Source organism: Numenius arquata, unplaced genomic scaffold (assembly GCF_964106895.1).
Source record: "Numenius arquata unplaced genomic scaffold, bNumArq3.hap1.1 HAP1_SCAFFOLD_560, whole genome shotgun sequence".
Taxonomy (NCBI): domain Eukaryota; kingdom Metazoa; phylum Chordata; class Aves; order Charadriiformes; family Scolopacidae; genus Numenius; species Numenius arquata.
This window is the reverse complement of record NW_027415566.1, coordinates 58,593-79,595: the sequence shown is the minus strand read 5'-3', so window position 1 is coordinate 79,595 and position 21,003 is coordinate 58,593. Positions and strand designations below refer to the sequence as shown.

General features: G+C 52.3%; 1 protein-coding gene across 3 annotated transcripts; it reads left to right on the top strand.

The window, feature by feature from the left end:
* Nucleotides 1-444: 444 nt before the first annotated feature.
* On the top strand, nucleotides 445-19,450 carry ILF3 (interleukin enhancer binding factor 3). Of its 3 annotated transcripts, none has more exons than XM_074167784.1 (20): nucleotides 445-547; nucleotides 4,165-4,260; nucleotides 4,368-4,594; nucleotides 4,889-5,069; nucleotides 5,389-5,536; nucleotides 6,944-7,035; nucleotides 7,516-7,611; nucleotides 7,902-8,013; nucleotides 8,578-8,675; nucleotides 9,127-9,238; nucleotides 9,376-9,486; nucleotides 9,802-10,001; nucleotides 10,365-10,535; nucleotides 11,515-11,652; nucleotides 11,881-12,057; nucleotides 13,573-13,723; nucleotides 13,860-13,913; nucleotides 17,554-17,919; nucleotides 18,794-18,910; nucleotides 19,260-19,450. In XM_074167784.1, exons 2-20 carry the CDS (start codon nucleotides 4,258-4,260, stop codon nucleotides 19,391-19,393), a joined length of 2,688 nt encoding a protein of 895 aa, XP_074023885.1. In that variant the 5' UTR covers nucleotides 445-547; nucleotides 4,165-4,257; the 3' UTR covers nucleotides 19,394-19,450. The 3 variants fall into 3 exon arrangements, with proteins under 3 accessions (XP_074023885.1, XP_074023884.1, XP_074023883.1); XM_074167783.1 differs by having other exon boundaries at nucleotides 13,570-13,723; XM_074167782.1 differs by having other exon boundaries at nucleotides 9,376-9,504; nucleotides 18,794-18,919.
* The last annotated feature ends 1,553 nt before the right edge of the window (nucleotides 19,451-21,003 follow it).

Here is a 21,003-nt window from a genome sequence, read left to right as displayed (position 1 = left end):
GCACACTCCCCCCTCTTCTCTCTCTCTCTCTCTCTCTCGCGGCCCCCCCCCCCTTTCCCCCCCCCACTCCCCCTCCCACCTCTCGCTCGCCGCGCGCCCCCCGCCGGCGGCGGCTCCGCCCCCCGCGCTGCAGTCTCGCGCTCCCGCCGCACCGCGCCGCGCCCCGCACCGCGGCCAGGCCCAGGCCCGGGCCCCGCCGCCGCCGCCGCCGAGGGACCAGCACCAGGCCCGGCCCCCCCCCTCCCCCTCCCCTTCCCTTCCCCTGTTCCCCCCCCACCCCCCCCCCCTCTCCCACATCCCCGCACCGGCTAGGCCCCGCCGGTAGGAACCACCGCGGGGCGGCGCCGGTGGCGGGGGAGGAGGAGGAGGGCGGGTAGGCCGGTGTTGGGGGGGGGGGGGGGGGGTAGGGGGGTGGAGAGGCGGAGGAGGGTGCTGTGAGGGTGGGGGGGGGTGGCGGCGGCCCGCGCCGGTGGTGACCCGGCCCCCTTCCCCTCCCCTCCCGGCCCATTGTGCTGTGGAGACAAAATGGCGGCGGGCGGCCGTTGGGGTGAGTGAGGGGAGGGCTTTGTGGGGGGGACGGACACACAGACACACACACACGCTGTGGAACACCCCCCCCCCCCCCTCTCCGCCTCACACCCCGCACCCCTCTCCCTCACAGACAACCCCCCCCCCCTTCCACCCTCACGGTGAGGAGGGGGGTGGCGGTTCGCTGTGAGGAAGGGAAAGGATGGGGGGGGGGGGGGGTCGCGCCGGGCCCCCCATTTCCCGCCGCTTTGTTCTCGCCGCGCTTGCAAATGGCGGCAGCGGCCTGCCTGCCCCTTCCCCCCCGCCCCCCCTTCCTCCCCTTCACAGCCCTTCGGGAGGGGGAGTGGGAGTTGGGGGGAGGGAAAGGTGGTGGTGGGGGGGGGTGGTCAGGCCCCTTCTAACCCCCCTCCCCGCCCTTCGCCGGGGCAGCAGCAGGGTGCTGAGGGGTGGGTGTTTTGGGTGTTTAGTGGGGGGGGGAGGGATGGAAACATCCCCTGGGGTGGGATTCAAAGTGATGTAAATTGATTTAAAATGATTTACATCCCCCTTGCCGGGGACAGGACCGAGTTCTTTTTATATCCCCATCATCCCCCCCCCCCCCGGCTCCCTCCAGGGATTCTCCCCTCACCTCCAGCCGATTCCCCTCTCTCTTTCCCAGCCATCCCGTTATCTGCAGCCGCTGGGTTTCTGGATGGTTTTGGGGGAGGAAAAAAAAAAAGAAACCCAAAAACCCTCTCATGATGTGTCTTGCAAAAGGCGAGGGCTTTTGTTTGCCGCCCGCGCTCTGCCAGGTCGCCCTGAGACGGAGGGGGGGGGGGAGAACGGCTTCTCTCCATCTCCTTAGACCTTTCTCCAAACAAAAGCAAGGCTTTGCGCTCCTCCGAGCATCCTGTTGGGGTACGGCAGGCTGAACCCACAGATTAAGAATGACTTAATTCTGGGTTTTTTTATTTTTATTTTAAAACACAGCCGCTGTCTGAAATGAATCGCCCTTCTTAACGCCTCTTAAACTTTTCCCCCCGATCTAGGGCGAGGAGTTTCAGCCTTTTTGCCTTCTGTTTGTCATTTTTCTCATCCAACCCCCCCCTCCCTGACAAGCATTTTTCGGAGGCTGCTCCTTCTGTCGGACGATCCGAACCGAGTGGAAAGTTTGTTGGTGAAATCAAGCCGGTGGTGGAGATCGTAGGAGGGGGAGAGCAGAGCAGGCGAGGCTTGAAACAAGGGCGGAATTTCAAAGTTTCTCCTTTTTTTTTTCTTCAATTCTGACAACGCTCAGCATCACCAGCGGCGTTGGGAATTGTGCCTTTTTGAGCGCGTTCGTGTTTTTAACTTGTTTTGTGGTTCTTTTCCACCCCTCCCCTCCAAGAGGTGTGAATCCTGTGGTGCTGCAGCATCAGCCCCGGGGTTCTCGCTTAGAAATGATCTTTGGGGTTTTCGAGGGGAGCGATTGATTCCCTCCGGCTTTAGGAAATGGGGCTGGCGTTTCTCAGGCTGTTGTAGTATTTTCTGACGTAGGAACGGCCTCGCTAGGTCGGGTTTCGACTCATTTCTTGCCTGGCTTGGAGGAAATTAAGGCGGCTTGAAGGAAAAAAAGCTGTGTACGGAGTTTTTCGGGGCCTGGTCCAAAGGAGGGGTATTTTGGGAGGCTGGTCCCCCCAAACACGCGGGAATGCCTTGAGGGTGCTTGCAGGTGGCTGGGGAGTAATTCCCCCTGCGCCGTGGGCGCTAACATCTGGGTTTAATTACAATTGGATCCGGATTTGTAACAATACTGAAGTCGTCCTGCATGTAAAGGTGTGCAGGGTTGGAATCGGAGGTATTTGGGTGCTGGGGGATGATACCGAGTCCGTACAGAGACGGCAGCTCCAGGAAACAAGTTTTCCTGGTATATATATATATATTTTTTTTTAACCTAGAAAATCCTCCAGGTTTGTAAGACAAGCAGCACTGTGGGGTCCTGGTGCCCTGGCCCTTGGTTTTCTTTTTATAGAGTTATAACGGCATCACTCTATTAAAGCACTAAGTATTTGGGCAGTTAATTATTTGGGCTTTTTATTATTATCTCCGTATCTTGTGTCAGCTGTAAAAAAAATTAAAGCACTGGGGTTGTGAGCTGTGCGTGGCGGTTACCGGCGAGGCCGGGAACGGGCCGGTTCTGGTGGAAAAAAGGCAAAATCAAGCTTCAACCTGGTTTCCCTTTGAGGGAAACTCCTCCGGTCGGGAAGGACTCCCGGGGAAGAGGGGTTTGGTGGTGAGCTCTGGAATAACTGAGGCGTGAGTGACTTTCTCTGGCTTTTTTTTTTGAAAGCCTCGGTGTTACCTGTAAAACGATGTGAAGGAGCTGGTGGACGGAGGGGTGAGGATGACCATCTCCATCATCCTCAGGTGCTGAGGCTCTTCCTTCGCCTCGCTTGCGCTGAGGCTTTTAAACGGCCCTGAACCGTTCCTGGGGGTGCCATGGAACGTCAGGGAATGGGGTTGTCCCCGTGCGCGTTCAGGGAGAGGTAAATCAAGAGTGATTTAAGATATTTGCTCAAATTAATGACTGGGAATCGAGCAACTGCCGGTTTTTAAACCAGTCCCATGGGAAATGGCGTTGCTGATGCCCAGGAGTTGATCCCGGTGTGTGCAAGGTGGCTTTTGGAGGCTCTTGCTGGGAGCTTGGTGGCATCCGAAGGTGATGTTGGGACGCTGTCGTCTCCCACGGCGCAGAAATCAGTCCCGGGGGGCACGAACGCTGCTCTGCTCGAGGGCCCTTTGGCTAAAAGAGAGGAACGAAGTGCTTAAATCCTAACAAAAAGAAGTTCGCTGCCCCAGCTGGGGCTATGGGAGCGGGTTGGTTGCCTTCGGAAACGGTTCCTTGTTTGGGAACAAGCTGTTGTGATTTTTTGGCTTAATCTGTTGAGTTTTAGAACTGGGAGCGCTTGCTTCAACAGCAGATTTGCTGGTGGAAGTTCAGACTGTTCCTCCCCCCCCTCCGCCCCCCGATAAAGGAGGTGAAGAGATTGGGTGCAGCCACTCAACCGGTCTCCTATTGATCCTAAATGAAGAGCTGGCTCGTAAAGCAGGCCGTGTGAAATGAATTTGGGGTGAAAAACACGCTTATATGGCAAAGAGATCTTTCCAAGCCTGAAGGAAAGCTGTCGCTTTGCTTGGCAACCGCCTTCCTCACCTCGTGGAATTACATACAATCGCTTAGAGACTGGGAATTTTCCCAGCGCGGGCTGCTCCAGCGTGTGTCGGGGAGGGCTTTACCTTCACCGACAGGAGGAGGAGCTTTGGAAAAATGCAATTTTAATGGGAAAGCCTCTTAGGAATAAGGAGCCAAAATAATATACCTGCTGGGCAGGTAAAAGTGGGAGGTTAATGCCCTCGAAGGCTGCAGTCCAGAGGTGACAGATGGATGACAAACCTGCCTGTAATCCTTATCCTGAGCACCGCTCAAGTCTTAAGGAATATAAGCCACAGGGAGTGGAGAACTTGGCTTTCATAATTCTTTTTATTTTGCAGATTTCTGATGTCTTCTTCCCCCCGCTACCCAACACCAGCTATTTCTGCCCCTGCGTTCGCTCGGCACCGGGGCTACGGGGACGCCCCGATCTCCGGCGTCGCCAACTGGCTTTCTCTTGCTTTCAGCTTCCAGCAAAGCGTGGTACCGGTGCAGTCGTTTTGGTGGAAGAATCTAAATAAGCACATTCTGAACACTTGGACGGACATTCAAAAGCAAAAATGGTAAGGGTCGGGGGGTTTCAGGCCGGTGGGATAAATATCGGTGTTTGGGCGTGCTCTAAAATTGTTGGAAAAATCCCTTTTTTTTTTTTTTCTTTTTCTTTTTGCAGCGACCGATGCGTATTTTCGTGAACGATGACCGCCACGTGATGGCCAAACACTCGGCCGTTTACCCCACGCAGGAGGAGCTGGAGGCGGTTCAGAACATGGTCTCCCACACGGAGCGAGCCCTCAAAGCCGTGTCCGACTGGATCGACGAGCAGGAGAAAGTCAGTGAGGAGCAGCCGGAAACAGAGTCCATGGAGACGGCGGCCGAGGAGGAAAACAAGGAAGGAGGGTAAGGAGCATCACCCGACGCCCGCCGGGTCAGAAGCGGTAGCGCTGTCTTAATTAAATTAGCAAAAATCCGCTCGCTGAAGGTGGAAAAGTTGTTTTCTTTGCCCGTGGAATTAAGAAGAATTAACTAACGCGTGGTTTAAGCGACTTTTCCCGTGCAGGTGTAGTAAATCCTTCGGTGGGGGTCCTGTAGCCCATTAAATCTCTGTGGATTTAACACACACAGCCCCTTTGGCTGGGGCTGAGCATTCCCGCTTCCCTGGGTTCATTATAATTAATCCCCGTGTGTTTGCAGGGATCAGAAAGCTGCGGAGCAGTTGACCAGGACCCTGCGTGGGGTGATGCGTGTGGGGCTGGTGGCAAAAGGCCTTTTGTTGAAGGGGGACTTGGATCTGGAGCTGGTTCTTTTGTGCAAAGATAAACCCACCTCGGATCTCCTGGAGAAAGTCGCCGACAATCTGGGAGTCCAGCTTGCTGTGAGTAAAACCTCCCGGCCTCCACGTGCGCATGTTACAGAACGGGCAAAATAGATTTTAAAATGGTTAAAAAAAGACACCGGTGACGTTTGTTTAGAGATTTTTTTATTTTTTTTTCCCCTTTTTTTTTTTTTTCCGTCTTGGAAAAAGAATTGTCCTAGGCTTGCAGCGCTATTCTGGAATTGCCTCGTTAAACCAACTTCTCTTGATTAGCTGAAGTTTTGTTTATAGACCTTGGGGTTTTTTTGTTGGAAAAGGATGTCGCAAACCGCCGGGGAGTGAATTCGGAGGGTTTCTGAGCGGTGAAATTGTGTTGCAGGCTATTACCGAAGATAAATACGAAATAATCCAGTCGGTCGGCGACGCCGCAATCGTAATTAAGAACACGAAAGAGCCGCCGCTGACGCTGACCATCCACTTGACGTCGCCCGTAGTCAGAGAAGAAATGGAAAAGCAGTTAGCCGGAGGTAGGGGAGACTGGAACCAGTCACCAGGCGGTTGGAAAACCCTACATTTCCGTTGTTGATTCACCAGCAAAGCGTGCTCTTCAGTTTCAGCCGAAGCGGCCGTGATTCTTTGGGTGCAAATTTCCAAATTTCCGTTTAGAAACGACACCCGACCTCCTGAGAATCGCCCTTTTTATTTGGACCCAGCTTCCGAAACTGAGTAGCACCTTTCAGACGGGATTTTGCTCCTTTATTTATTATTTATTTCTTCTTTTGGTTCTTATTTTTGGGCCTTTAGTTCACTAATCCGTCATCTCGTTGTATTAATCTTGTTTTGTACCTAGCCGTGCACAGTGACATAAAAATAGAAACCAGATCTGTTTCAAAACGACAACAAAAAAAAAAACCCAAAAAAGAGATCTCGAAGGCTTCTCGTTTAAATGATTTGCATGTACCTGAAAGGGGATGTTCCAGGCAAGTTTGTGTTGCAGCAAGAACGACGGGCGCTCGGGGTCTCCTCCATTGGCTGTTTTAGCAGCTAAAGCTCCCAATTCCCCAAAGCCACGCAGAGTTTTGGATAAAGTTAGCCTTTTCCGCCCACTCTCCAATTCCCTTTGGAATCAGAATTGGCAGCCGGGTAATTTTTTTGGTGCTCGGGTTTGGCGGCGTCGGCGTCCAGCGCCCTGCACTAGCCTTATCTAAAACCCTGGTCTGGAGAAAATTTTGCCCTTTTAATTTTTTTTTTTTTTTTTTTTTTGTTTTTTCTTTCTTTTCCAAACCGTATCGTCAGTTTTGCTGCAGCACAGACTTGGGAAAAAAAAAAAAAAAAACCAAAACCAAACCATATCGTTGTGCTCTTCTTGACTTGTCTATGGCTTTTGATATCTGACCTCGTCTACCAAGCCTTCTAGTTTGTCGATTTTTAGGGACGCTGGACCTTTGACCAACAGGACGCTCTCTGTCACGGGTTGGGGGGCAGTCGAGCCTTCTGGGCGGAGGGGGTTCCCTCGATCCTCATAAAGCTTTTCCCCCCCCACCTCACCCCACTCGCTCCGTTAAGGCCAAACACAGAGTGGGGAGGGGTTTTATTTTAAGAAATTGCCTTTTCTTACCTATTACCGGCCTCGTCCGCTACCGCTCTGTTCGAGCCGTAAAGGAGTTCTGTCCCCTCCCATGGAGTCTCACGCCCCGACTCCTCGCAGAACAGATCTCAGTCCCTCCCTGGCCATCGAATTTTCCTCCCCACCACCCCCTTTTCTCTGCAGTTCCAATTCCTAAGCACTGCAGACCCTTCCAGGTTACAGGATGTAGAGCAGGATCTTTTTGGGAGCCTCAGCTGCCCGTTAGGAAGCTGCCTCATCCCCTCTCCGCCTGACAGAACCCCCTTGGTCAAACTGTGCCTTGTCTTCTTATTCCATCCACGAATAGAAACGCTATCAGTCACCGACTCCCCGGACGTTCTGGACAGGCAGAAATGCCTTGCTGCCTTGGCGTCACTGCGACACGCCAAGTGGTTCCAGGTTTGCATTTTGTTCTTATATTTGTCTTTTAAGTAGAAAAAAAAAAAAAAAAAAAAATTCGTAAAACTATTAAGGGGCTAACTATCTTTTTATTTTTTATTTATCTTTTCATTTTTTTTTCTATTTAAAATACTTTTAACGCCAGTTAGAGGTGCTGAACTTAGCGCCTGTCGACGGGACAGTTGCTAAAGAAGCACTTAAAGCGGATTAAGCATTCGGCAGGAACCTTGTTTTTTAAAAGAGTAGATGGTGCCTAGCTGCTGCTTTGTGTTAAGAGTAATGTTGCCTCCCTGCGCTCCACTTAGAAGTTGTAAGACGGTAACGCCAGATACTGTTTACCCTTGACAAAGTAGCACCGCCAAAAAAATAAAATACCAAAAAAAAACCCAACAAAAACCCCACAAACCTGAATTTGTTCTGCGACGGAGCGCTTTGGGTGTTTTTATTGAAGGTGGCTCCGCTTTTTCTTCCTCCTCCTAGGCCAGGGCCAACGGGCTGAAGTCGTGCGTCATCGTGATCCGAGTGCTGCGAGACCTCTGCACTCGGGTTCCCACTTGGGCACCGCTGAGAGGATGGGTAATTTTCTTCTTTTATTGCTTTTTTTTTTTTTTTTTTTTTTTTTTTTGTTGGAGGGGGAGGGTTTGGTACCACGTCTCCGAGCTGGCGTTTCGGCTCCCTTCAGCCTGCGCCCCCTTCCCTTTCCCAAGTTTTACATCGTACGGAGTTTCTGCCCTGGAAAGATCCGTTTGGGACGTCAATCGTTTTGATCGATTTTTAACCATTTCTTCTTGAACCGGGTGAATTCGCAGCAGCTTCTCCGGCCGCCCCCCTCCCCTCCTCTCACTTCTCCCCAACTGTTCTTTCAGCCTCTCGAGCTGCTGTGTGAGAAATCCATCGGAACCGCCAACAGGCCCATGGGCGCTGGCGAGGCTCTGAGGAGAGTCCTCGAATGCCTGGCCTCGGGAATCGTGATGCCAGGTTAGGTGGTTCTCTGCATTTTTTTTTTTGTTGTTGTTTATTTTTTTTGTTTTTCGTTTTTTTTTTTTTGGTTTGGTTTTGTGTTTGTTTTTTTTTTTTTTTCCCAAGCAAAATGAAAAGGCGGTGGAAGCTTTTCGAGGCGCGGGTTCGGTTGGGGGCAGCTTAGATTGGGAGCTCAAGCAGGCCCCCGGCGCACACGCGTTCTGCTGTACCTTGCTGTTACTCAGGGCACGTGTGTTCAGAGCTACGGACCCATGGCCTTAAACCCGGCCCCCTCCCAGCCCCCCTAGAGAGAGGTACCAGTTTCCCCGCAAGCGTCAAATTGGTTCCCTTGGAGTGGTGGTGAGCAGCTTCACTGCTAATTGTTCGTGTAAAAAAAAATAAAAAAAAAAAAGAAAAAATAGCCCAGACGAGTTTTCAGAATGTTGGACATTGGATGGATCGTGTCGGTCCGTGCTCTTCCGAGAGATGAGTGTTGATGGATGCCGAGGGAATACTTAGTTTAGTCTCTTTAGAAAACACCAGGATAATTCTCTGCATATCTTCCTTGTTTCCTGCCTTCAGATGGTTCTGGTATTTATGATCCTTGTGAAAAAGAAGCCACTGATGCTATTGGGCATCTAGACAGACAACAAAGGGAAGATATCACACAGAGTGCTCAGGTATAGTTTTGCCTACAGAATGTTACGGAAAACTTAAATCAGTTCCACTGACTCTGAACTTCCATATTGGTTAAATGGTAGTCTAGTCGCCTCCCGGAGGTCGCTGTTAACTTTTGTTTAATATCTAGTTCGAGTAAAAAGAAAATACAAATGGGTCCCCCACCGCTAAGGAAATTTTGTAGCTTGGCCAACCCAGAAGCAAAGTATCAGGTTTTAAATAGTGACTTGCTACCGTGACCCCTATTTTGGGTTGAACTTCCAAAAAAAATATTAACAAATAAAATTAAAAAAAAAAATAAAAAAAATAAAAATCAGAGAGTCCTATTTAAACCGCTGAGGATTTGTGTGTAGGGGTGGGTAGAATGGTCCTGTCTCAAACTGTGCAGGGAAAGAAGAGATCGGTGGAGCCGCTTGCGCCTCCCGGTAACACGTCTTTTTTTCATCTTTCTAGCACGCTCTGAGGCTCGCTGCTTTTGGCCAGCTCCACAAAGTCTTGGGGATGGATCCCCTCCCTTCCAAAATGCCCAAGAAACCAAAGAACGAAAACCCCGTTGACTACACAGGTAGGTATTGGGGGGGGGGGGAGGAGGAGGAAACCCCCACAAACCACCTTTCCGAGACTTTTTGCTGCTCTTTTTTTGCTGGAAACTGGAATATTTATGGGTTAATTTTTTTTTTTTTTTTATTACAATCACTACAGTCCAGATTCCTCCCAGTACAACGTACGCCGTCACCCCGATGAAGCGTCCCATGGAGGAGGACGGAGAGGAGAAATCTCCCAGCAAAAAGAAAAAGAAGATTCAGAAAAAAGGTATTGAGTTAACGAGAGGTAGGTACAAAGGGCGAGGCGAGAGCTCTTCCCGGGGGTGGGGGGGAGAAGAATTTCTTTAGGGATTCGGTCACAGGTGATGCCCTCAAAAGGGGGTTTGGGAAATGTGAATTTAAATAAAAAAAAAAAAAAAGGCTTAACCCTGTAAGATTCATATTTTTTAAACTCTGGCAAGGAGGAAAATCCAGCTGAGAACTTGTCTGAAATGAGTTGTGCTGCTTTTAAAGAGATGACAAACATCCGCAAACTTTTGGGTTGGGTTTTTTTTTTTTTTTCTCTTTTCCCTTCTCTCTTCAGAGGAAAAACTCGAACCTCCCCAGGCCATGAATGCGCTGATGAAACTAAACCAGCTAAAACCCGGCCTCCAGTACAAACTGGTCTCTCAAACCGGTCCCGTTCATGCTCCCATCTTTACCATGTCTGTGGAAATCGATGGCAGCACCTTCGAGGCGTCGGGGCCTTCCAAAAAGACGGCCAAATTGCACGTGGCGGTGAAGGTAAGAGCCGTAAATTCTCTCTTGATGGATTGGGAGTTGAAAAAGGGCGACCCGGATCCGTGGGGATGGCGGTTGTGACGCCAAGCGGGTGTGAAAAACGGCACAAAGCCTTCAGGGCGGAGAGGGGAGAAGGGAAAAACACCCCAAGGATGTTGTGCCTGAAATCTCAGGGCAGAGAACTTCATACCTCCGAGGCCTTGAAGTGCCCACGGGCCGCGGGGAATGCCCAGCACTTGAAAAAGTTAATAAAAGGGCTTCTTGAGCAGCCTTCTCAAGTATTTACCCCAAAATGGGCAGGGCACCCGAGAGCCAGAGGTCCTTTGAGGAAACTCTTGAGTGATCTCCCAACTCTCCTTCCCTCAGGTGTTGCAAGACATGGGTTTGCCCACGGGAGTGGAAGGCAAAGAGGCCGGGAAAGGAGACGAGTCGGCGGAGGAAACGGAACAGAAACCCGTCGTCGTGGCTCCCCCGCCCGTAGTAGAGACCGTCTCGACGCCCACCGCTGCCTCTCCTCCCTCCGATCAAACCCCCGAGGTGAGCGGGGCGCCAAGGTGAGGGGGGGATCAGCATCCTTGGGAGGTAATAAGGTCTCCCCTCAGCCTTCTCTTCTCCAGGTAAAGAGTCCCGGCTCTCTCAGCCTTTCACAGGATCACAGAATGATGTGGGGTTGGAAGGAGCCTCAAGATCATCTCCTCCAACCCCCGGGCAGAGCAGGGGCACCCAGAGCAGGTCCCACAGGGTCCCATCCAGGGGGGGTTGGAATGTCTCCAGAGAAGGAGACTCCACCACCTCTCTGGGCAGCCTCTTCCAGGGCTCTGCCACCCTCACAGGAAAGAAGTTCCTCCTCATGTTGAGATGGAACTTCCCATGGCCCAGTTTGTGCCCGTTCCCTCTTGTCCTGTCACTGGGCACCACTGGAAAGAGACAGACCCCGTCCTCCTGACACCCACCATCGATGAGATCCCCCCCCTCAGTCTTCTCCAGACTAAAAGCCCCAAGTCCCTCAGCCTTTCCTCAGCAGAGAGATGCTCCAGGCCCCTCATCGTCTTTGTAGCCCTTTGCCGGACCCTCTCCAGCAGTTCCCTGTCCTTCTGGAACTGGGGAGCCCAGAACTGGTCCCAGTGCTCCAGATGGGGCCTCCCCAGGACAGGGCAGAGCGGGAGGATGACCTCCCTCGAGGTTCTCCACATTCTTCCTGATGCCCCCCAGGATGCCATTGGCCTTCTTGGCCACTAGGGCACGTTGTTGGCTCCTGGATAATTTACTATCTCCCAGGAGCCCCAGATCCTTCTCCTCAGAACTGCTTTCCAGCAGGTCCACCCCTAACCTCTACTGGTGCCTGGCGTTCTTCCTCCCCGGGTGCAAGACCCTACATTTGCCCTTGGTGAACCCCATGAGGTTCATGGTTCCGAGTTTATCTTCAAAATGTTTTCCAAAGTACAGATTTTAGAAGCAGGTTCGAAAAGTTGGGATTTTTCTCTTGGGAGTTTCATGGCCGCTCCTCTGCTTGCAGAACGTGAAGCAGCAGGGACCAATCCTGACGAAACACGGCAAGAATCCCGTCATGGAGCTCAACGAGAAGCGACGGGGCCTGAAATACGAACTGATCTCGGAGACGGGCGGCAGCCACGACAAGCGCTTCGTCATGGAGGTGAGGGGACTCCCGCTCCTCCCTCCCTGCCTTCATCCCGACTCCCAGAGCTGGGACTTTATACCCTCGGGATGAATTTAAAAATGATAAAATCACAGAAAGCTGGGATTTGGAAGGGATCTTTAGAGATCAGGGAGGTTTTTACCACCTCGGGGTTGCTCAAAGATTAACTTTCCCAAGTGGCTGCTCCTGCCCTTCCCGCTCACCGCGATTTATTCCCTTTCCAAGGTGGAGGTGGACGGGCAGAAATTCCAAGGAGCCGGTTCAAATAAAAAGGTGGCCAAAGCCTACGCTGCTCTGGCCGCGCTCGAGAAGCTCTTTCCGGATGCTCCGGTCGCCATTGAGCAAAACAAGAAGAAGAGAGCCCCCGTGCCAGCCAGGGGGGGGCCCAAGTTTGCAGTAAAAGTAAGTAAATTCACATTTTTTTTAACACTTTTGTGGCGTAACTAACGGTTCCGTGGTACCGTTGTCTCCTCCTCTATGGTTTAATCCCTTTTTTTTGGGAGGGGAAATAAAAAGGTGTGGAGGGAAACTGGAATCTGCTGACGGCCTTTGGGCTTGAAAGCGGAAATACCCATGAGTTTTACGGAAAACAGCCTCTTTTCTGGAGATTACCCCAATTTGGTGCCCACCCCCCAACCCCCCTCTGCTTTGGGTTTAGCCCCTCCTCCTTTTGGGGGAGATGGGGCTCTCCCTTGGGCCCCCCCCTCTTCTGGGACTCCCCTGGGCCCCCAGTCCGGGGGCTCTCCCAGACCCTTGACCCCTCCATTCTAGGGGGGGGTCATTCCCCTGGCCCCCCATCCTGGGGCTCCCCTCTGGCCAGAATCTTGGGCCTCCCTTGACCCCATTCTCAGGGGACTCCCCTTGGCCTCCCCGTTCCTGGGGCTCCCCTTGGTCTCCCCCCCTTAACCCCTGTTGTAGGGGGGCTCTCCTTGGCCCTGTTCTAAGGGGGCTTCCCTCTGGGCAGCGTACTGGGACACTTGCCCCCCCCCCCCCCCCCCGCCGCCGTTCTAGGTCTGCCTTGGCGTGTGTCCCCCCCAGTTCTAGATCTGCCTTGGCGTGTGTGTCCCCCCCCCAGTTCTAGGTCTGCCTTGGCGTGTGTGTCCCCCCCCCAGTTCTAGGTCTGCCTTGGCGTGTGTGTCCCCCCCCCAGTTCTAGGTCTGCCTTGGTGTGTGTGTCGTCCCCCCCCAGTTCTAGGTCTGCCTTGGTGTGTGTGTCGTCCCCCCCCAGTTCTAGGTCTGCCTTGGTGTGTGTGTCGTCCCCCCCCAGTTCTAGGTCTGCCTTGGTGTGTGTGTCGTCCCCCCCCAGTTCTAGGTCTGCCTTGGTGTGTGTGTCGTCCCCCCCCAGTTCTAGGTCTGCCTTGGTGTGTGTGTCGTCCCCCCCCAGTTCTAGGTCTGCCTTGGTGTGTGTGTCGTCCCCCCCCAGTTCTAGGTCTGCCTTGGTGTGTGTGTCGTCCCCCCCCAGTTCTAGGTCTGCCTTGGTGTGTGTGTCGTCCCCCCCCAGTTCTAGGTCTGCCTTGGTGTGTGTGTCGTCCCCCCCCAGTTCTAGGTCTGCCTTGGTGTGTGTGTCGTCCCCCCCCAGTTCTAGGTCTGCCTTGGTGTGTGTGTCGTCCCCCCCCAGTTCTAGGTCTGCCTTGGCATGTGTCGTGTCCCCCCCCCAGTTCTAGGTCTGCCTTGGCATGTGTTGTGTCCCCCCCAGTTCTAGGTCTGCCTTGGGGTCCCCCCCACCCCCTAGTTCTAGGTCTGCCTTGGCGTGTGTCGTCCCCCCCCCCCAGTTCTAGGTCTGCCTTGGTGTCCCCCCCCCTCAGTTCTAGGTCTCCCCTGGCCCTGTTTTGGGGCTTCCTTGGGAGGATGCAATGGGGAAGCCGGGGCTGGCTGACACCCCCCCCACACCACCTCCCTCTCTCTCTTGCCCCAGCAGCACAACCCGGGCTTCGGCATGGGGGGCCCCATGCACAACGAGGTGCCCCCCCCGCCCAACATGCGGGGCCGTGGCCGGGGCGGCAACATGCGGGGCCGCGGCAGAGGCCGGGGCGGATTCGGTGGCAACCACGGCGGCTACATGAACGCAGGTGAGGCGCTGCCCCAAATCACCCCCAAACCCCCACAAATTAATCCCCCCCCCCCCCCAGCCTTTCCTCCCGGTGTCACACGACCCCTTCGCGCCCTTCGTTTTCCTTGTAATTAAGCATTTTTCTTCCAATCCAGGTGCTGGGTACGGAAGTTACGGCTACGGAGGGAATTCGGCGACGGCAGGCTACAGTAAGTGGGGTTTTGTTTGGGGTTGGTTTTTTTTTATAAATATTAAATTCGGAAAAGGCGTCGAGCTGCTGGGGGCGCGAAACTCGGAGCGGGTCGCACCGGGGCTCGTGCGGAACCTTCTTAAAAGGGTTTTTGGTTTTGTTTTTGTTTGTTTTTTTTTTTTTTTCCTCTTTTTGGAATGAGAAGTAATGAAAATACCGGTTTAAAAGTTTAAAACGCGAATCCAGGTGACTTCACGTTTCCTCTCGAAACCGTGAATATTTTAAATTTCTCTGCTTTGAGCCACGTGAAGCTGTCGGCCACGCTTTTTCAATGGGATTTTTTAAGGTTTTTTTTTTTCTTGATCCAAAAAAAAAAAAAGAACCCACCAAAAAAACCTCAAAAGACGCAGCGATTTGGGCTTGAGAAAAAGGAGCCTTCACTGGGGGGGGGGGTGAGAGGAGCAGAGAAATCTAAAAACACGACTTTTCAAATGTGGCGCCTTTTGCCATCTTCCAAAGGATTCTAATTTCTTTTCTCTGCTCTGTTCTCCCCCTTTTGTAGGTGACTTTTTCACAGACTGCTACGGCTATCATGATTTTGGGGCTTCCTAGATCATCTAAAAGTCTTGCACACTCACACAAAAAAAAAAAAAAAACAAAACAAAAAAAAGCAAACAAACCCAAAAAAAAAACAAACCCAAACCGCAGCTTTTTTACACCAATTTCTCTCGAAGTCCAAAACCCCAAGCGTTGGTGCCGTGTCCCTCTGCTTCACTGGGTTTCTCAACAGTGGTTTTGTCACCGCAGCTTGTCCTGAAACTCCCTTAGTCTGCAGGATTCCAGACAATTTTTCCTTTTTTTTTTGGTTTTTTTTTTGTTTTTTTTATCGGGATTTGCCTTTGAACTGGGTCCTTTCTTCCGTGTACGCGCCGGGGGGAACCGATTATCCAAGGAAGGTGGTTTTTGGTGCTGCTTTTTTTTTTTTTTTTTTTTTTTTTTTGGGACAAAATTGGCACAAATTTCCAAGCCGGCTCCGTTTATCAGCGTAAAGGCAAAAAAAAAAAAAAAAAATCCACAAAAAAGCCCATCTTTTGCTTTTTTTCTGGAAAGCGTCACTTTTAAGAAACTGCAGTGTTTGAAATCTACCTTTTTGTCTTAATTTACGGTGGGTTTTGGATAAAATTTGAGCCTTTTAAGAAATCCCGGCCGTCGGGGTAACGCGCCTCTCCCTACGGGAAGGACTTTTTTCCAGTCCGGCTTTTTAAGCGTTTGACTTGTACGCGGAATCGGGGGGAGGGGGGGGGACTCAAATCTCATGGAATTTAACCCCCCCCCCCACGCTTTGTAACACGGGGAGGGGTTGGGGTCTGCTGGGGGTGGCAGCTAATTGGGGTTTAACGAGAATTGGAATTGTGCTCCCTCATCCCAGAAACCCCCGGGCATCGGGGGTTGGCGTCACCCTGTTAAAAGCTTGGGGGGGGAAAAAAAGGGTGGATTCGGTCGTTTAACCCAAAAATGGGCTTTTTTTCGAGCCAAGGGTAAAGGGCCTAAAGCACTTGACGGCGCTGCCCCAAAAAACACCCTGAGCCTCTAAAATTCCTCACCTGGAGAATTCAATTCCGCTGGAATCGGGAATTGGGGTAACTCCCAATTGGCTGCTGGAGAGGCCGAGTCTCTGAATTCCGAGTGTTTGGTCCTTTATTCTTGGGATGGTACTTTTTTGGGTTTATTTCCTGGGGTTTATGGTTTTTTTCTGACTGTATTTTGTTTGTCGCTGTTTGCGGCGCCGTCGGATGCGCTCGGTTGGACTTGCGAGGCTTCGAGGACATTTGAGTTAATTCAGTGATTCAAGGAACTAAAAAACGAAGCAAAAGAAAGAAAAAAAAAAAATAACCCACCTTTGACCTGGGAAGCACCAGATTTAGGGAAAAAAAAAAAAAGCCAATTTCAAGGTGTTTAACGGATACTTTAAATAATAATAGTAACGCGTGCCCTGTTATTTTAGAAAGCTGCTGGTTGAGGGAATGACTTTTTTTATACAAAGGAGTAGATTCTGTCCTGAAAGAGGTGGAAAAAATGCCCTTTTTTAAGCGACTGCCCGTTGGAGTCACTCCTCCTGGCCGGATATTTGGATTCCTTACCTTTGAATGGGGGGAAATTCAAATAAATCCATGTCCGACGGCGTTAAAACTTGGTAGCTCAATATGAAGTCGTCGATATAAAATGGAAATTCCAGAATTAATTCATTTGGGAGAGACCCGTTTCCAGCATCCGTGGCTCGATTGGAGCTCGGAACCCCTCGCTCTGGAGAAATCCCCCCCGCCCTTGACCCAAAACTGGGGATTTAACACCAACGAGGGGTCTCTGGGTGCGGAAATATCCTGCTACAGCCACGGCCGGAGCAGAATCGAGGGCAGAACCCCCTTTTCTGCACCACTAAATCCTGATTTTCTGGGGAAAAGGGGGGAAAAAAATCTTGGGTAGAAAGTCGTAGCGCAGGGGGGATAGATGAGAATCGATAAAACGATGAAAAAATGCCAATTGAGGTGAATTCCCAGCCCGAACCCACCCCATTTACGGCCAGAGCTGGGCTTGGCCCTCACCCCGGGTCGTCCCGGTGGCTCCACACGGAACTGGGGGCTCCAAAGGCACCGGATTTTCCTCTTTGCCTCCTTTTTAACTAAATTCTCCCCCATTTTTCCTCCCTTTTGGGAGGAGATGGGAGCAAACCCGTCCCCTCTCTTCGGAGGCGCAGCTCCGTCCCTGGAGCCGGGTTTTTAGTTAGATTTTAGTGGCTTTTATTGAAAAGAAATTTTAGTTTTTAATACGTAGGATTAAGTCCTCTCGCTCTCAAGCCCCGACGGCAAAGAACTCCCCCGAAAGTTCAACTGGCAGCAATTTGGGCAGGAAAAGAACGGCTACTGTAATATTCTTGATAAATAAATTTTAAAATTAAACTCCAGACTTAACTCTGGCCTGTTTCCAGCGCTCCAGGCTCTCGGAATGGAGTGTTTTGATGGAGGTTTTTTTTTTTTTGGTACCTCGGATCCCCAATTTGGGGGTAAAAAGGTTCAATTTGCCCACGCCCCACGCCTCTCCATTCCCGTTGGATCCTTGTCTGCTGGCTGAATCCATCCTGGAGCCATCCGCCCTGGGCATGGGCACAATTCCTCGTTATGGGAAGGAGCTTTATTCCTCGTTAGCGCCTCTCCCGGGCTGCGGAGCCGCCGAGGGCTGAATTGGCTCAAATGTGGTTGGAGCAGCAGATCCCAAACTCTCTGTAGAGCCTCGGTGACTGTCGGCGCGTGTAGAACCCGTCGGAGCCCTGAGCGGAGTGGGATACGTTGGGAATTAAATTGGGGGGGGGGGGGGGGGCAGGGGGGGAAGGAGGGAGGAAGGGAGCGGGGTGTCGCCCGGGGTGGCCGGAAAATGGGGGTTGTTTCCGTGTTTTTCACGATTCCTTGCTCGGATGAAGACGGTATCTCACCTCTAACCCCCCCACCCCCCGAGAAAAACCGCTCCTAAACCCTGGCGTTGCCCAGGGTAAGATCTCAATTGCTAAAATAGTGCCTGCCCCACCCTCACACACCCCCCCCAAAAAAAAAAAAAGGCAAAAAAACACCCAAACCCCAAAAAAAGATATTTTTCTCTCTGTTTAGGCCAATTCTACAGCAACGGCGGCCACTCCAACTCGGGGGGCGGCGGCGGAGGCGGCGGCGGGGGCTCCTCCGGCTACGGCTCTTACTACCAGGGGGGCGATAACTACAACTCGCCGGTGCCTCCCAAACACGGCGGCAAGAAACAGCAGCACGGTGGCCAGCAAAAACCCTCCTACGGCTCGGGCTACCAGTCCCATCAGGGCCAACAGCAGCAATCCTACAACCAAAACCAGTACGGCAACTACGGCCCCCCCCAGGGCAAGCAGAAAGGCTACAACCACGGCCAGGGCAACTATTCCTCCTACTCCAACTCCTACAACTCGCCGGGCGGCGGAGGCTCCGACTACAACTACGAGAGCAAATTCAGTGAGTGTGGGGGTGCTTTTGTGGGGGGCCATCAGAAGGACACGGAGGTGTCGGAGCGGGGCTGGAGGAGGCCCCGGAGATGCTGGGAGGGCTGGAGCCCCTCTGCTGGGAGGACAGGCTGAGAGAGTTGGGGGGGTTCAGCCTGGAGAAGAGAAGGCTCCGGGGAGACCTTGGAGCCCCTTCCAGTCCCTCAAGGGGCTCCAGGAAAGCTGGGGAGGGAGCAGGGATGAGGGAGGGGAGCCATGGGACGAGGGGGAAGGGTTTTAAGCTGAAAAAGGGGAGATTTAGGGAGAAATTGTTCGCTCTGAGGGTGGTGAGAGCCTGGCCCAGGTTGCCCAGAGGAGCTGTGGCTGCCCCATCCCTGGAGGGGTTCAAGGCCAAGGTTGGATGGGGCTTGGAGCGACCTGGTCTGGTGGGAGGTGCCCGGGGGTGGCACTGGGGGGGCTTTAAGGTCCCTCCAACCCAACCCATCCCACGATTCTACAACCTCCCAGGGCTCGGAGGGCTCAGCTTTAATTGATTTAATTGGATGAGACCCAACAACTGGGCAGGAAACCTCCTGGGGTTTGGCTTCCTCCACCTTGGGGCCACGCTCTTGCATTTGGGAGGATGAAGATGGAGTTCCCCAGTTCTTACTTCATCCTTTAGCGTCGGATTCCTGCTCCGGGGGGGTGAGCGGCTCAGATCCACACCCTCCCGGGTGCTTCCCAGCTTGGTGGGGAGCTTTTAGCACCCTGAGGAGAGGGAAAGAGGCAGAACTTTGGCTCCTTGAACCCCCAAGCCCCAAATATTCCTTCCAGGAGCCACCCCCACCCCCCCATCGGTGAGACCGGTCCCCCCTCCTTACCCCCCCCCCCCCTTTTCTCCCTTCCAGGTTACGGTGGCAACAGTGGCCGCGGTGGCAACAACTACTCGGGAGGTGCCTCCTACAACACCGGCTCGCACGGGGGCTACGGGGGTGGCTCTGGGGGCGGAGGGTCCTCGTACCAAGGTAAGCAAGGTCAGTACTCGGCATTTCCCGAGGGATTTTTTTTTTTTTTTTTTCCGAGGGTGGCGGTTTGTGTGGCTGCGGGTCCTGGATTTTAGTTAAAAAAAACCAACCAACCAAACTCCCATTCGGCATTAAAACGGCTGTTTTTTCCCACACTATGATGTGGTGTTGGGGGATATGGTATAGGGGAGAACTTTGTAGTGTAGGGTAGATGGTTGGACTCGATGATCCCAAGGGTCTCTTCCAGCCTGGATGATTCTATGATTCTATGATTCTATGATTGTAATTCGGCATTTTTCTTCCTCTTTCCCCACCCCCTCACCCCCCCCCACCCCTCCCTTCTCCGCAGGTGGATATTCCTCCCAGTCCAACTACAACTCCCCCGGTTCAGGCCAAAACTACAGCGGCCCCCCCAGTTCCTACCAGGCGTCCCAAGGCGGCTACGGCAGAAACGACCACAGCATGAATTACCAGTACAGATAAAGCCGCCCCCCTCCCTCCCTCCCTCCCTTTGGAGCGTCAGTTTTATCGCATCACGGTAAAAAAAAAAACAACAACAACAAAAAAAAAAAACAAAAAAAAAAACCAAAACAAAAAAAACCACCCCAACAAACACCCCCCCACACACCCCCCTTCCCAGATCCCCCCCCTTTGCCCCCCCCCCCAGTTTCCATGTTGCCGTGCTCTTTGTGATACCGGTCACTAATGGTTGAGTATCTTGTAATTCCATACTTTAGCTGTATTTTGGGCATCTCTGTATTTAATGGTTTGTTAGTTGCCATTTACAACTTTGTCGAAATAGGATTATTATTATTTTTATTTTTAATTTTTTTTTTTTTTTTTTTGGAGTTAATACAATTCGGGTATCCTTTTTCTATTTAAAAAAAACAAAACAAAAACGGAGGTGGAAGCGTGAAGACCGTAACGGCTTTAAATAGATAAGGGATATGTCATCCGTTTAATGCTTTTTTGTGAAGTGAGTTAAACGAGGCTTTTTCTGTATTTTAATGCTTTAGTGTTTCAGTTTTATAAGTGAAGATTTTATTTTAAAAAAAAAAAACAAAACAAAACAAAAACAAAAAACGAAAACAAACCAGTGGGAAAGAGTGGGTTTTGTATGCCCGGCTCCTCGGGCAGCACACCTGGAATACGCTGAATGTAGATGAATAAACACAAAAATTCTTGACGTTTTGGTCTCCCCAAGGCCTGGTTTCCCGGCACCGCCCTCCTGCCTCTAAAACTAACCCCAAATTGGGATTATTCCCCGCTTTCTGCAGTTGTAATGACCCCAAACTCTTCGGTTTGGAGACTGAAGGGCCCCAGGAGGGAGGAGATGAGGGACCCCCAGGAGCTCCAGCCTTGGGTGAGCCCCTATTATTGATTGCTTAAAGCTCCGCAGAATCAGTGGAGGAGGAAGGAGCCGGGAATGGGATTTTTCAGGCGCCAGTTCCTGGTGGAGATAATTCCTGGGGCTCTTCCGTCACTGCCCAGCCTGGCCCCGACCCCGGCACTCCCTAAACCACCGTAAACCCCAACCTTGACACTCAGCCCAGACACTCCCTGAACCCCAACCCCAGCAATCCCCAAACCCACCATGAACCCCAACATTCCCCAAACCCACCATGAACCCCAACCCTGGCCCTCCCTGAGCCCCAGCTCCAGCACTCCCTAAACCCACTGTGAGTCCCAACATTCCCCAAATCCACCGTGAACCCCAATGTTCCCCCAGCCCACCTTAAACCCCAACTCCAACATTCCCCAAACCCACCCTAGATCCCAACGTTCCCCAAACCCACCTTAAACCCCAACATTCCCCAAACCCACCCAAAACCCCAACGTTCTCCAAACCCACCCAAAACCCCAACGTTCTCCAAACCCACCCTGAACCCCAACGTTCTCCAGACCCACCCTAAACCCCAACATTCTCCAAACCCCAACTCCGGCACTCCCTAAACTTCAACCCCGATGCTCCCTGAACCCCAACCCCGGCACTCCCCGAACTCACCCTAAATCCCAACATTCCCCAAACCCACCACCCTCCGGCAGCCTTTCCCCTTCCCTCGCCTTTCTGAGGAAAGGGGGAGCGGCGTTTG

Coding starts and splice junctions, on each gene's coding strand:
- ILF3 (XM_074167782.1), top strand. Junction 7,036..7,515: donor GACACGCCAAGTGGTTCCAG/GTTTGCATTTTG, acceptor TCCTCCTCCTAG/GCCAGGGCCAACGGGCTGAA. Junction 9,505..9,801: donor AGGTATTGAGTTAACGAGAG/GTAGGTACAAAG, acceptor TTCTCTCTTCAG/AGGAAAAACTCGAACCTCCC.